Source organism: Oncorhynchus mykiss, chromosome 9 (assembly GCF_057628025.1).
Source record: "Oncorhynchus mykiss isolate SJ-2025 chromosome 9, ASM5762802v1, whole genome shotgun sequence".
Classification (NCBI taxonomy): Eukaryota; Metazoa; Chordata; class Actinopteri; order Salmoniformes; family Salmonidae; genus Oncorhynchus; species Oncorhynchus mykiss.
The window spans coordinates 38,242,444-38,258,477 of record NC_143030.1 but is presented as its reverse complement, the minus strand read 5'-3'; the positions used below and the strand labels follow the sequence as shown (position 1 = coordinate 38,258,477).

Below are 16,034 nucleotides of genomic sequence, written 5' to 3'. Positions count from 1 at the left end.
TGAGATGACGGCTCCTACTCCATATGGAGATCATCACACGCGAGTCTCAGCTTCATCTCTGTGTTGTAGTGGGCAAGCCACTTGCTCTTTAGCAGACGCTGTTTGCAAGTCTTGAATGCTTCTTCGCATTGTGGGGACCAATTCTACTTTGTATCGGCCTGCAGCAGTTGGTGAAGCGGATGCAACAATGTGGACAAGTTTGCCACAAACTTTCCGTAATAGTTCAGAAGCCCCAAAAATGACCTCAGCTCTGAGATATTTGTGGGTGCTGGTGCGTTAACGATTGCTTCCACCTTGCTGTTGGTTGGGTGCAGGCCTTGTGCATCAATCTTGTATCCGAGATACTCCCCTGAGTCCTGGAGGAACTCACACTTGCTGCGTTTCATTCTCACTCCGTATTTCTCCAGTCTTGACATCACTTTGTCCAGCACTACAAGGTGCTCTCCAATGGTTGGTGCTGACACAAGGATGTCCTCCATGAAGCACACAACATGGTCTATACCGTCCAAGATCTGATCCATTGTTTGTTGGAATATCGCTGGAGCTGTCGAGATTCCATAGGCCAAGCGATTGAATCTGAATAGCCCCTTGTGTGTATTGATGGTCAGATACTGTTCTGACTCCGGATCCAGCTTCAGTTGCTGATAAGCGAATGCCAGGTCCAGCTTACTGAAAACCTTCCCACCAGCTAGAGTGGCAAACAGATCTTCAGCGTTTGGTAGTGGATATTCCTCTGGTAGTATGCAGCGATTTACTGTGACCTTGTAGTCACCGCACATTCTGACAGTCTTGTTTTTCTTTGGGACTACAACAATCGGAGCGGCCCAGTCGCTCCTCGATACTTTCGTGATTATGTTATTCTTCTGTAGGCGGTCCAGTTCCTTCTCTACTGCTTCCTTAAGAGCATAGGGAACTGGACGTGGTTTGTGAAAGATAGGCTTGGTTCCTTCTTGCACTCTGACTTTTGCTGTGAAGTCTTGTATTTCACCGTAATCATCTTTGAAAAGTTATTTGTGCATCTCCAGCATGTTAGTGAGTGTAGCCTGACTCACTGGTTTGTCATTTCTGAGACTGAAGATTTCTCCCCAGTTCAACTTGATCTTTTGTAGCCAGTTTCTGCCTAGCAAGGCTGATTTTTCTCCTTTAACAATGACAAGCGGTAGCGTCCACTCCTTCCCCTCATACCTGACTGGTACCTGGATCTGCCCTAACACAGGAATAGTGTCACCAGTGTATGAAGAAAGGCGGATGGACGCGGGCTGAAGAGGGCACTCTTTGTTTTTCTTTGTAGAGTCTCTCTGGAACCAGACATACAGACGCTCCGGTGTCCAGCTGCATTTTTACTGGTTTTCCCGCTAACTCCATGTTGAGATAGATTCCATATTTTAGTTGTTGAGCTGTGTACACTGTGAACAGTTCCAATACTGTTTCAGTTGTACCTTCCTCTTCTTGTGCTGCGTCTGACACTTTGTGCGCTCTTCCTGTGCGTTTTGAGGCCTTACACACTCTCTGTAAATGTCCAACCTTTCCACAATTGTGGCACTTTTCATTTTGGAATCGACATTCACTGTGCTGATGATTATCTCCCCCACATCTGTAGCAACTTGGCTTAGACCTTTGAGATGTGGGCTGCTTTGTTCTTGTGTAACCTTGAGGACGGGACTGAAAAAAGTGTGACTTTTGTGAGCTTTTTCCACCACGTGCATCACTGACCTTGTGAACACCTTTCTGACGTTCTGCATGTCCCGATAGCTCAATAGTATCCCTGTGGGCAAGCTCGAGTCCAAGTGCTATATCACAGGCTTTCTTAAAGGTCAGGTCCTTCTCTGACAGAAGCCTTCTGTGATATGCTTCACCTGTGAGACCACATACAAACTTGTCTCGGAGAGCATCATCAAGAAATCGTGCAAACTCACATGTACTTGTCAGCCTTTTCAAAGCAAGAATGTAGTCAGCCATGGTTTCACTGTTTCCCCTTGACTCTGGTGACGTTGGTAAAATCTGAAACGTTCTGCAATGAGAATTGGCTTAGGCTTGAAATACCTTGAAAGAGTTTGTCAGTTCTGCATAGTTCAACTCCACTGCTTTTATTGGTTCAATGAGACCTTTCAGCAATCCATACTCAGTTGGACCCAAAACACTGAGAAATAGGTCTGCTTTCTTTTCATCTTTGATTTCATTTGCAGCCAGCCAACGCTCAAAACGCTCCAAATAGGAATCAAAATCCTCTTTTGTAGCCTCGAACTCTGGTACTCGACCAATGGTTGCCATTTTCACAGTTAATTGTTCAGTTTCCTTAATTTTCTGAATTTTCATCTAATTCTTCACTTCAGAAGTTTCTGCAATTACTTCATTCACTGCACTCATTTGTATTAATGTACACACCGTGTTACGTCCCTTCTTCCTTTTTTTTTCTTGACAATATTTCTCCACTGAGATCGCCTAATTTCAATGGGTTCAATGACAGTTTTTTATTTCTTTTATTTAACCACCAGAGGGCAGTGTCGCTATTCTGGACTCCAATAGTCTTGCTACTTGGCAGCTCCTGAATACTGTGCTAGCAGTGCTAGCAGTGCTTAGCCTTCTCTACTGGCAAAAGAAAATAAAAAATTACTGACGAATTACATAATTATTTTGAGTTTCATTACTCACGCAACATTCTTCCCTTCAAACAATGTCCGTTTATGTAGTTTAATCCCATCCTCGTCGCCACTGTAATATTTGTGTTATGGAGAAATGACCAGGCAGGAGACGGGAGTACAGTAAGTTTTCGTTTAGTCAAAACCCCTCGTGCTCTACAGTTCCCGGCACCCCAGTGCGCATGTGCATTTCCTATTAGGTGTAGTAACGTAACACTGCCGTAATGCATTACTGCTTAGTAACAGCACAGTAACTAATATAAAAATATGTAGATCCCAGATACTACAGTTATATTCCGCATTATTTGTACATAAAGTTCCTGCTAATGTCTCTTATGACCGAAAAGTACAGAGATTACTCACCTCGAACTGGACAAATATTTTTTCTTTAATGAGTCCAACACAAAGGATATACTGCTTCCTGGAGACCAGGCCGAAATCCCAGTCATTCACGTGAAGAAAAGACGGAGATACAGGGGGCGAAGATCGGGGTACATTGTGAGGATTTGTAGGCGAGTGAGTAAATCACCACTACCATCGGTTCTATTGGCCAACATGCAATCACTGGAAAACAAACTGGATGGTCTACGGTCGAGACTATCCTACCAACGGGTCATTAAAAACTGTCATATCTTGCTTCACAGAGTCGTGGCTGAACGACGACACAGATAATATAGAGCTTGCGGGGTTCTGTGCATCGGTAGGACAGATCTGGTAAGATGAGGGGCGGGGGTGTGTGTCTATTTGTCAATAACAGCTGGTGCGCGATGTCTAATATTAAAGAAGTCTCGAGGTATTGCTCGCCTGAGGTAGAGTACCTCATGATAAGCTGTAGACCGCACTATCTACCAAGAGAGTTCTCATCTATATTATTCGTAGCCGTCCATTTACCACTACAAACCAATGCTGGCACTAAGACCGCACTCAATGAGCTGTATAAGGGCATAAGCAAACAAGAAAATGCCCATCCGGAAGCAGCGTTCCTAGTGGTCGGGGTCTTTAATGCCGGGAAACAAATCTGTTTTACCTCATTCACATGTGCCACCAAAGAAAAAAACTAACTCTAGACCACCTTTACTCCACACACAGAGACACATACAAAGCTCTCCCTCACCCTCCATTTGGGAACTCTGACCATAATTATATCCTCCTGATTCCTGCTTACAAGTAAAAACTAAAGCAGAAAGTACCAGTGACTCGCTCAATATGGTAGTGGTCAGATGATGCGGATGCTACGTAAGGGTGCTGTTTTGCGAGCACAGACTGGAATACGTTCCGTGATTCGTCCTATGGCATACAGGAGTATACCACTTCAGTCACCGGCTTCATCAATAAGTGCATCAACAACGTCGTCCCCACAGTGACCGTGCGTACATATCCCAACCAGAAGCCATGGGATACAGGCAACATCCGCACCGAGCTAAAGGCTAGAGCTGCCGCTTTCAAGGAGCAGGACACTAATCCAGATGCTTATAAGAAATCCTATGCCCTCAGACGAACCATCAAACAGGCAAAGCGTCAATCCTACTACACCGGCTCTGATGCTCGTCGGATGTGGCAGGGCTTGCAAATTATTACGGACTACAAAAGGGAAGCACAGCCACGAGCTGCCCTGTGACGGAAGCCTACCAGACGGAAAAAAGCTAAATGCCTTCTATGCTTGCTTCAAGGCAAATAACACTGACGCATGCATGAAAGCACTAGCTGTTCCGGACGACTTTGTGATTACGCTTTCCGTAGTCGATGTGAGCTAGACCTTTAAACAGGTCAACATTCACATGGCCGCAGGGCCAGACAGATTACCAGGGCGTGTACTCAGAGCATACGCGGACCAACTGGTGTCTTCACTGACATTTTCAACCTCTCCCTGACCGAGTCTGTAATACCTACATGTTTCAAGCAGATCATAGTCCCTGTGCCCAAGAATGCGAAGTTAACCTGCCTAAATGACAACCACATCAGTAGCCATGAAGTGCTTTGAAAGGCATCATCATCCCGGAAATCCTAGACCCACTCCATTTTGCATACTGCCCCAACAGATCCACAGATGACTCAATCTCAATCGCACTCTACACTGCCCTTTACCACCTGGACAAAAGGAACACCAATGTGAGAATGCTAACTGACTACAGCTCAGCATTCAACACCATAGTGCCCACAAAGCTCATCCCTAAGCTAATGACCCTGGGACTAAACACCTTCCTCTGCAACTGGATCCTGGACTTCCTGAAGGGCCACCCCCAGGTGGTAAGGGTAGGCAACAACACATCTTCCACGCTGATCCTCAACACCGGGGCCCCTCAGAGGTGTGTGCTCAGTCCTGTACTCCCTGTTTATCCACGACTGCGTGGCCAAGCACGACTCCAACACCATCATTAAGTTTGCTGACGACACAACAGTGGTAGGCCTGATCACTGACAATGATGAGACAGCCAATAGGGTAGAGGTCAGAGACCTGGCAGTGTGGTGCCAGGACAACAACCTCTCCCGCAATGTAAGCAAGACAAAGGAAATCATTGTGGACTACATGAGAAGAAGGGCTGAACTATTATGATCCAAACACACCAAGACAGTCGTGAAGAGGGCACGACAACATCTTTCCCCCTCATGAGACTGAAAAGATTTGGCATATGTCCCCAGATCTTCAGAAAGTTATACAGCTGCACCATCGAGAGCATCCTGAACGGTTGCATCACTGCCTGATATGGCAACTGCTCGGGATCCGATCATAAGGCGCTACAGACAATAGTGAGTATGGCCCAATACACCACTGGGGCCAAGCCTTCCTCTGACACTAGACGGTGTCAGAGGAAGGCCCAAAATATTGTCAAAGATTACAGTCACACAAGTCAGACTGTTCTCTCTGCTACCGCACAGCAAATGGTACCGGAGCGCCAAGTCTATGTCCAAAAGGCTCCTTAACAGTTTCTACCCCCAAGCCATAAGATGGCTTAATTTTCACAGTAAAACGAGTCCTACATGGGCATAACCTGAAAGGCCGCTCAGCAAGGAAGATGCCACTGCTCCAAAACCGCCATAAAAAAGCCAGACTACGGTTTGCAACTGCACATGGGGAAATGTCCTCTGGTCTGATGAAACAAAAATAGAACTGTTTGGCCATAATGACCATCATTATGTTTGGAGGAAAAAGGGGGAGGCTTGCAAGCCGAAGAACACCATCCCAACCGTGAAGCACGGGGGTGGCATCATGTTGTGGGGGTGCTTTGCTGCAGGAGGGACTGTTGCACTTCACAAAAGAGATGGCATCATGAGGTAGGAAAATTATGTGATATATTGAAGCAACATCTCAAGACATTAGACAGGAAGTTAAAGCTTGGTCGGAAATTGGCCTTCCAAATGGATAATGAACCCAAGCATACTTCCAAAGTCGTAGGTAGAACTGAAAAAGCTTGTGCGAGCAAGGAGGCCTTATAAACCTGACTCAGTTACACCAGCTCTGTCAGGTGGAATGGGCCAAAATTCACCCAACTTATTGTGGGAGCTTGTGGAAGGCTACCCAAAACGTTTGACCCAAGTTAATCTTGGATCTACCCATCCCGGATCCGGGATAATTGTCATCAACTGACACTAAGTAGCATAACGCAACGGACAAAAAATCTTACTAGAAAGTATTCATATTCGTGAAATCACAAGTGAAATATATTCAAACACAGCTTAGCCTTTTGTTAATCACCCTGTCATCTCAGATTTTGAAAATAAGCAAGACAAGCATTTGTGTAAGTTTATCGATAGCCTAGCATAGCATTATGCCGAGCTAGCAGCAGGCAATCTGGTCACGAAAATCAGAAAAGCAATCAAATTAAATTGTTTACCTTTGATGAGCTTCGGATGTTTTCACTCACGAGACTCCCAGTTAGATAGCCAATGTTCCTTTTTTCCAAAAATAATATTTTTGTCGGCGAAATAGCTCCGTTCGTTCTTCACGTTTGGCTGAGAAAACGACCGGAAATTGCGGTCACGACAACGCCGAAAAATATTCAAAATTAGCTCCATAATATCGACAGAAACATGGCAAACGTTGTTTATAATCAATCCTCAAAGTGTTTTTCAAATATCTATTCGATAATATATAAACCGGGATAGAGCTTTTTTCAGTAAGACTGGGTGGAAAAATGGCTACCTCTGTCTTTTGCGAGAGAAATACACAAAGAGCCATCAGGTGGACACTGACGCAATGTTGTTGTACATGCCCATTTTTCAAAATAAAAGCCTGAAACTATGTCTTGTGATACTAGACACATTAAGGAAGCCATAGAAAAGGGAATCTCGTTGATATTCCATTCACTGCTCAATAGGGAAGCTTAGGAAGGGACTCTTATTTAGAAACCGCTGCATTCCTTATTGGATTTTTCACATTCTTTTGCCTGCAATATCAGTTCTGTTATACTCAGACAATATCTTTACAGTTTTGGAAACTTTAGAGTGTTTTTTATCCTAAGCTGTCAATTATATGCATATTCTATTTTCTAGTCCTGAAAAATAGCCCGTTTACTTTGGGAACGAACACCCCCAAAAAAATGACCCCTAGATTCAACAGGTTAAACAATTTAAAGGCAATGCTACCAAATACTAATTGAGTGTATGTAAACTTCTGTCCCCCAGGGAATGTGATGAAAGAAATAAAAGCTGAAATAAATCACTCTAGTATTATTCTGACATTTCACATTCTTAAAATAAAGTGGTGATCCTAACTGACCTAATACAGGGAATTTTTACTAGGATTAAATGTCAGGAATTGTGAAGAATTTAAATGTATTTGGCTAAGGTGTATGTAAACTTCCGACTTCAACTGTATATATTGAAGAAAAAAATAAAACGCAGAAAAGGCTAATTTCTCTCATGTTGTGCATGAATTTGTTTACATCCTGTTAGTGAGCATTTCTCCTTTGCAAAGATAATCCATCCATCTGACAGGTGTGGCATATCAAGAAGCTGATTAACCAACATGATCATTACACAGGTGTAGTTCCCCCATCTTATAAATATTGGGTGGGAGATAGGGTTGGGTGATATGGCCAAATTATCATATCATGGTATTTTTCAAAGTTTTGACAGTATTTTATGTTTTTGATTAATAAAAGTTGCACATTTGCTTTATGAGTAGTGCGTGACCCGAGGGTGGAAACACATATATTCTAAATGATTTCAATTAATATTTCTACATTCTGATTGGTTTATCAATTCAATTCAATTCAACCTAAAATAATTTCCATCAATTTCTGCATTTCCTGCACTCATTTGAGATCATTTCCACACTGCCACGAAATGGGCTAAAATACTAGGCCTTATTTTTAACCAAATGTTGCAATTGCGATTTAGATCAAAACCCTTAGGTCAACTTTTGGAATCATGGAAATAGAATGTTTATTATAATTATATTGTTAGAATATAAATAATAGTGGGCACTTTGAATACAGTGTTGTTTGACATGACAATGAATGAAAATGCCATGTGACAGGGTAGGAACCAAAGTTATGTTCTGTGTTTCCTAGGGGACCCTATAATCTTTGGCTACATTACATCTTTATTCATATAGCCAACATATTCATGCTTTGCTTATTCCTCTTTGATTTAGAAGATACTGTTGCACAAACAACATGCTGATTTAAGCCTCCACCAGTACTGGTATCAGGCTGTATTAGCTGGCTACGTTTGCTCGACTCGTATTACTTTTATTAGCTAGTTAGCCAACCAGCGAATTAGCTTAACTTGCTAAGAAAACACAAACTAGCTGTTTGCAGATGGAAGAAACACAATAATTACAATAGAACGCTTGTGGATGTATATTCAGATCAAAGTGGAAACAACATCGTTGTCATCAACATTGTTGCATGTGCTGCATTGATCATGCATTGATTACTCCATCTCGTGGTCAAGCAACAAAAAATGCGCTCCTTTGAGTTACAGGGGGCGGGACTAGGTCTGTGTAGAAAGCGGCATGGAGAGAGAGAGCACTCAAGTAGCGGAGTAAACTATAAAAATGGATGTTACACACAGCGTATCACATTTAACAAACCAAACATTAAAATACCGTCATAAAAGATCAAGTAAAAACCCAAACCGGTCCGTGTATAAATACCAGTATATAGTAAAATACGGTATACCGCCCAGCCCTAGTGGGAAGTGTGCTGTAATCTCAAATGTATTTTTTATTTTATTTATTTTTTAAAAGTTATTCAACACACATGGGAAGTCCAAACTGTTTTATGATGATTGGGCTCCATTCCAGTCTTACTTTGTACAGTCCACCACCCTCTAATGGCACTCTCATTAAAACAAAAATACATCTGTATTTGACACCCCTGTGATTTACTGGTTGGAGGAGCATTTCTGTGTTTTTTTGGGAGGACCTTGAGGTTGGTGATGTGCCTATTGATTCTTATTGAATGTGACTCGTGGATGCCTTATTCTTCTTGCCCTGTCAAAGCCTAAAATGTGAGCTTGTTTTGCCCTGTTTGTAAAAAATAAGTGTAAAAAAAATAATATATTTTTTAAATAGCATTGTAAACTGTCATATTGGTCAGATGGATGGTCAGTCTGTGGCCATGACTGTCTGTGAGTGGTTGCATTTCTCCACACCTATCCCTCGTCTGTTTACAGGAACAATGGCAAGGTGACCGCTTTGTTCCTGTATTAACTACAGATTGCCCTTTAACCTTTGTACTTTTCTGCCCAGTGTGTTTAACTTGTCCAAAGTACAGTATCTTTATATTTGAAATACGTTTTTTCTAGTTGAGCATACATTATTTATATTGTGTTGTCATGTGTGTAAACTGAATAAACAGACTTTTCAAAAAATAAAATCTGAGACCAAGTTTGAATATGCTGTCCGATAGTTTTTTTTAGCGACCAAAACAATGTACATGTTGCCCAAAGAGTTGTGCAAAGTTGGTGGAATACTATTCATAATGATTTACAGCTGTAATGGCTGCCAAACGTGCTTCCACCCAAGTATTAACTCTGGGGTGTGAAAAGACGCACAATTAAAATTTTCTATAACTTCCTTTCACTTTGAAAATGTGTAGATCAGTAAGAAAACAATCTAATTAATTTAATCCCTTTTTAGATTGTAAAGCAGCAAAATGTGAAGACTGTCCAAGCGGTGTGTGGACTTTCACTAGGCACTGTAGGTTGAAGGTGATCACTCAGAATGGTTGTGTATTTACTGGCGTTTACCTTGCCCTCTAAGGGGTTGAGTAGACCTAAACCATGCCTGGAAAATGCAACCCACACCATAACAGAGCCGCCAGAACCAGCATTCAATCAAGTATTTACATTATTCAGGACAAATTCAAACCCCACCTTGGATTGCAATGTCTGTTCAAACAGTCTAATGCTAAACTCCACCCATGTATTCAACCATCAAACTATCCATCCATCCATCCACCATCCATCTTACCATCTCTAGGGCCACGCCCTCCGAGCTCTCTTTTTCCAGTTCAAAGGTAAACTCAATGGCTCCACTCTCCTTGTATTTTCCCTTCAGCTTCTTTGGGTCTTCCACCCACAGCTTCAGGGCGATGGCCGCCTTCTTCCCATCATCCTCCTCGGCCAGCTCCACCCGCACCCCTGTGTCCTCCGCAAAGAAGGCGTGGTTCAGCAGGTCCTTTATGGAGTACCTGGTAGGAACGAAAAATAAAAACAACCCTTTATCACTGTGCTAACATGGCATGGCTCCAACTTGACCTTCTGTAATTTTCAGATTTAGCCTAAATTAACTTCAAATTAGTCATATCAACTCCAAGTACAGTGACCTAATGCCCTCCACCAAATTCAGTAGTTATGTCATGCAGGAGCTGAAAGACTCTCCTGAGCACCAATGTTCTCAGTGTTCCGGTCTGGACAGTATAAGCTCCTATCTAAGAACACCCTCCATTTACTAGCTGCCAGGACAAGGAACGAGAGAGAACTGTACACAATCACCTCTCAGTATGAAAACCTGCCGAAGAGGCAGTTTTAAGGGTCATTTTCTCCTCTGTATTAAACCCATTATTATTCAAGTTAACAGAGGATGGCGTACAGATCGGGAGGGGAGATTGGAATGTTGTTGAGTGCCCCAAATGTCATCGTGATAGGATGTGGGCAGATTAAGTGAGGTATGGAGGGATGACGGAGCACCTTGGCGACCCTATGGCCTCCAAGGTGGACAGAGACGCAGGTACAGTCCCTCACCGCTCCTCTTTCTTCTGGCAGATGCACTCGCCAATAATCTCCTTGATTTCAGGATCCACAACCTTGTTGTAGCTGGCAGGCTTCACCCCCTGATAACAGAAAAGGAAGGGAAAAAACAGTTCAGAGGGATGGCCGGAAGCCATGAGTAAGTATGGTGGAGAAAATAAAAAGGGAGACAGAGAGAGATTGCCACATGTATTCACATAGCTTACCAAAAGTTGTCATAATGACTTTAGTGGTTTTCTGAACAATGTGCAGACAACTCATTAAAAACGTTGATCACATTTCAAGAGGTGTCAACATCACTTGTCAGATTGTTAATGCTTTAAACAAGCCCCTTTCTGCAACTCTGTGGACTGAAAATAGTATTTTCAGGAACTGACACATTCATACAGATACTTATACACTGTGTAGTCTGGTTGAAAGCTATCAGAGTTTCCCGTGGATAAAGGATAAATAAATAGACTTCTGTGGTCTCTCCAGGGCATGCCGATATTCATAGAGTAAAGTAGACAGAAAAAAAACTGCTGCTGCCAGACAGAGGGGCTTCTGTTTCTAAAAGCAGGTGGATACAAACAAGCAAGATTTCTGGCTCTCACAGACTTCTTCTTTAAGAGGCTCCTCTGTGTCCTCCACTCGTTACCTGTATTAATGGCACCTGTTTGAACTTGTTATCAGTATAAAAGACACCTGTCCACAACCCCAAACAGTCACACTCCAAACTCCACTATGGCCAAGAGCTGTCAAAGGACACCAGAAACAAAATAGTAGACCTGCACCGGGCTGGGAAGACTGAATCTGCAATAGGTAAGTAAGCAGCTTGGTTTGAAGAAATCAACTGTGGGAGCAATTATTAGGAAATGGAAGACAACTGATAATCTCCCTCGATCTGGTGCTCCACGCAAGATCTCACCCCGTGGGGACAAAATGATCACAAGAAAGGTGAGCAAAAATCCCAGAACCACACGGGGGGACCTAGTGAATGACCTGCAGAGAGCTGGGATCAAAGTAACAAAGTAACAAAGCCTACCATCAGTAACACACTATGCCGCCAGGGACTCAAATCCTGCAGTGCCAGACGTGTCCCCCTGCTTAAGCCAGTACATGTCCAGGCCCGTCTGAAGTTTGCTAGAGAGCATTTGGATGATCCAGAAGAAGATTGGGAGAATGTCATATGGTCAGATGAAACCAAAATATAACTTTTTGGTAAAAACTCAACTCGTCGTGTTTGGAGGACAAAGAATGCTGAGTTGCATCCAAAGAACACCATACCTACTCTGAAGCATGGGGATGCTTTGGGACTGTTTTTCTGCAAAGGGACCAGGACGACTGATCCGTGTAAAGGAAAGAATGAATGGGGCCATGTATCGTGAAATTTTGAGTGAAAACCTCCTTCCATCAGCAAGGGCATTGAAGATGAAACGTGGCTGGGTCTTTCAGCATGACAATGATCCCAAACACACCGCCCGGGCAACGAAGGAGTGGCTTCATAAGAAGCATTTCAAGGTCCTGGAGTGGCCTAGCCAGTCTCCAGATCTCAACCCCATAGAACATTTTTGGAGGGAGTTGAAAGTCCGTGTTGCCCAGCAACAGCCCCAAAACATCACTGCTCTAGAGGAGATCTGCATGGAGGAATGGGCCAAAATACCAGCAACATTGTGTAAAAACTTACAGAAAACATTTGACCTCTGTCATTGCCAACAAAGGGTATATAACAAAGTATTGAGATAAACTTTTGTTATTGACCAAATACTTATTTTCCACCATAATTTGCAAATAAAGTCATTAAAAATCCTACAATGTGATTTTCTGGATAATTTTTTCGCATTTTGTCTGTCATAGTTGAAGTGTACCTATGATGAAAATTACAGGCCTCTCATCTTTTTAAGTGGGAGAACTTGCACAATTGGTGGCTGACTAAATACTTTTTTGCCCCACTGTGTGTAAACTTCTGACCCACTGGAATTGTGATAGTGTATTATAAGTGAAATAATGGGTCTGTAAACAATTGTTGGAAAAATGTCTTGTGTCATGCACAATGTAGATGTCCTAACCGACGTACCAAAACTATAGTTTGTGGAGTGGTTGAAAAACAAGTTAATGACTCCAACCTAAGTGTATGTAAACTTCCGACTTCAACTGTATATGCTTTAGCCAAAGCCAACACCTCTGACTATCCTTACCATACCACGCAGAATATATGCATGTGCTTTAGTGCCAAGTCCTCTGATTATCATTGACAATGCTAGTCAGCGGAGTAGGCTAAAGTACAGATCTGGGACCAGGCTAAGATGAGTCATCCTACTTCAGCAGTGCCTGCCAAGTTTTAAAAGTGCAAAATCAATACCCTTCATCCAATATATTATGGCTCCGGACACCCCCTGATCTAAAAACAGTTTGCTGCATTCATCACTGTGATGTTCTTTTCCTCACTGGCATAGAGTGGAATACAAGATTAGATCTATGAAGAATTGAGGGGTTCTGGACTCCCTGAGCAGTGCCATATGGCACATCATGACCATCTTTACTGTCCAGTAAACTAGGGAATTATTCAAGTATCAAGAACCATGGGGCTGGCTGGTAACATAACCCCTACCATGGAAAGGTCTTGTATCTCCTTACCCTCCACAAAAATGTTACGGACACAGTATATTCTACATTAGTTATTTTTTTGTTCATTTTTAGTCCCATCCTTCAGCTACACTCAACCCCTCCCATCTATCTCTGTAGACCATCCAGTTTTGATTTCTTGTCAGCTCGGGATTCGATCTTGCAACCTTTCGGTTACTAGTCTAACGCTCTAACCACTAGGCTGCCTACCGCCCCACCCAGCAGTGCTATTTGCGGAGTTAACTCAAGGTAAATGCTGCAATTCTTTAGCCATTCCTGAACATGTGACCCAAAACAAGCTACTTATGGACAGTACCAAAACAAATGATCTGATGATTCTGGCCTTTAAATCGTTAATGCTGAATACCCCTGGTTACTTGAGATCTGTGGCTGCCATTCATAGAAATCACAGTGCTAACATGAATGACTGAAATTGGTCATTTGGTGTCTAGCCTAGTTGTGAGTGTTACCTATATACGAGCTAAATTGGTTTACATTTTAAATGTGGACTCACGCTGGTGACTTTGCGGTAGATCTGTGCAGCGTTCTGGCACTCCGAGTACGGGTACTCTGAGGTGGCCATCTCCAACATGCACATCCCAAAGGCATAGACATCCACTGACTCATCATAGTGCTCCTCATACATCTCTGGGGCCATGAACTCTGGGGTGCCTGGGAGGACATGGTCAAAGGTCAGACAGCAGGACATTTTTGGAATCTGGAGACTGTTGTCCATTTTAGACATATATAGATGATACACCAGGTGTTACTGATGCAGTCTGATTGGATCTCCTACCTATGACACTCTTGGCGAAGGAGGCCCTCTTGAGTGTGGCCAACCCCAGGTCTCCTATCTTGACGGAGCCGGTGGGGCCCGTGATGAAGATGTTGTCACACTTCAGGTCTCTGTGGATGATGGGAGGGGCCCTGGTGTGGAGGAAGTGAAGACCCTTCAGGATCTGCCTACACCAGCTCCTCAGAACCTTGGGCTTCATTACCTTGAAGCGCTTCAGATATCTACAGTTGGGAAAAGGACATCAGTATCACCATTCATATATTCAGAGTTTTGGGATTGATAATCCAGTCAAAAATAAAAGGTAATTTAGAGCAAATATTCATGTGCATATCACTCCATTGCCTCTTTTTGCAGTACTACATTGCTTAGTAATCTCAATGATAAATAATACTCCCGCACACATTAACTGGTTTGTTGTAGGGAATACATGTAAAAAAAAAGGTGTTACTTTACATCTATGACTAGATCCCGCATTGCCCAATTATAGCCTCTTCTTTTGACTATCATCATCATCATCCTCTCCCATCTTCAGCAGGTGTAACAGTACACTCACGTTTTGAGCGTGCCTGATGTCATGAGCTCCGTTACCAGGACGATGCACTTCTTCCCTTTGAGGGGTGACTCCCAAAAGTCGTAGAAGCGGACAATGTTGGGGTGCTGCAGCCCCTTCAGCATCTCTGCCTCCTCCTTAAACCGCTGACGCTCTACTTTGGTCAGCTTACGGTCCTGAGGGAGAGGACAGAGAAGTTACACTAAATCCAGGGTTGTGGTCAGGAGACAAAAGATTATGAGAGAAAATATGCCCGGTTGAACCTAGATCATTTTCAATGTTATACAGAATTATTTGTGAAACACTCTTTTAAAGCAATGGCTATAGTGGTACAAGGGGAGGAAAACACTTCAGAGATCATGTGAAATGAAGAGATCATTAATATCAGTTTTTTTGAGAGAGACCTATAAGCAGAACAAACAGATGGGAGAGAGGGATCGTGTGCAGGAGGCTCTTCCATTGATCTCTGTCTGTGCCTGTTTGTCTGTCCGGTATTAGTGTGTCTGTCAGAGCCATATTCAGCTCATTAATTGGACCATATGTTTGACCCAGCTGGTCACCCTTGAAAGGAACTTGCAATTGAGTAGGCCCCAGAGCAATGATTACTTTGGGAAGTGAGGACCAGTACTGTGGAAAATCAGTGGTGCAAGCATGGCTCAGATCACACAGGCACTGGCTGCAAGGCACCATGTGGTCTACTTCAGTAGGAGCAGAGGATCTTTCACATTATGCATGTCAGTGGGTGTCACTAGTAGGGCTGTGGCGGTCATTTCATTTTGTGAGCCGGTGACCGTCAGGCAAATAACTGCCAGTATCATGGTAATTGACTGTTAATTAACATAAACCCATTTAGCATCTCCTGGCTTCCACACATAGCCTACAAACCACTGATACAGACGTTTGGAACATCTATTTTTTTAAGTCTAATAAATCCATGTAATATAGCCTCCACCATCACAATAAATCCATGATTTCTTTTAGACAGGTCTAAAGAAAGATAAAGAAAATGTAGATATATTTCAGAAGAACAGAATAGCATACTGAGCTGTCCTTATGTTAGGCCCTGAATGTAAATGGATCCCATCGCATTTAACTGTACTGATGGGCATTTACATAAAAACACTGTTATTTAGCAAATGTGGCACTCTGGTTTTGGCACGTGCGCTCTAGCAACAGCTCACAGATATATCGGATTCGGGAAGTTATTCAGACCCCTTGACTTTTTACACATTTTGTTGTGTTACAG

General features: G+C 42.9%; 1 protein-coding gene across 20 annotated transcripts in view; it reads right to left on the bottom strand.

The window, feature by feature from the left end:
* Positions 1-16,034, bottom strand: part of LOC110531157 (serine/threonine-protein kinase WNK2) — a 132,869-nt gene that overhangs the window by 56,962 nt on the left and 59,873 nt on the right. For all 20 annotated transcript variants that reach the window (XM_036987887.2, XM_090184098.1, XM_036987893.2 and 17 more), the window contains exons 3-7: positions 14,792-14,964; positions 14,239-14,459; positions 13,957-14,114; positions 10,833-10,921; positions 10,060-10,279 (exon numbers count right to left, since the gene is read on the bottom strand). In XM_036987887.2, coding sequence (XP_036843782.2) covers positions 10,060-10,279; positions 10,833-10,921; positions 13,957-14,114; positions 14,239-14,459; positions 14,792-14,964 — 861 coding nt within the window. The remainder of the gene's footprint in view (positions 1-10,059; positions 10,280-10,832; positions 10,922-13,956; positions 14,115-14,238; positions 14,460-14,791; positions 14,965-16,034) is intronic.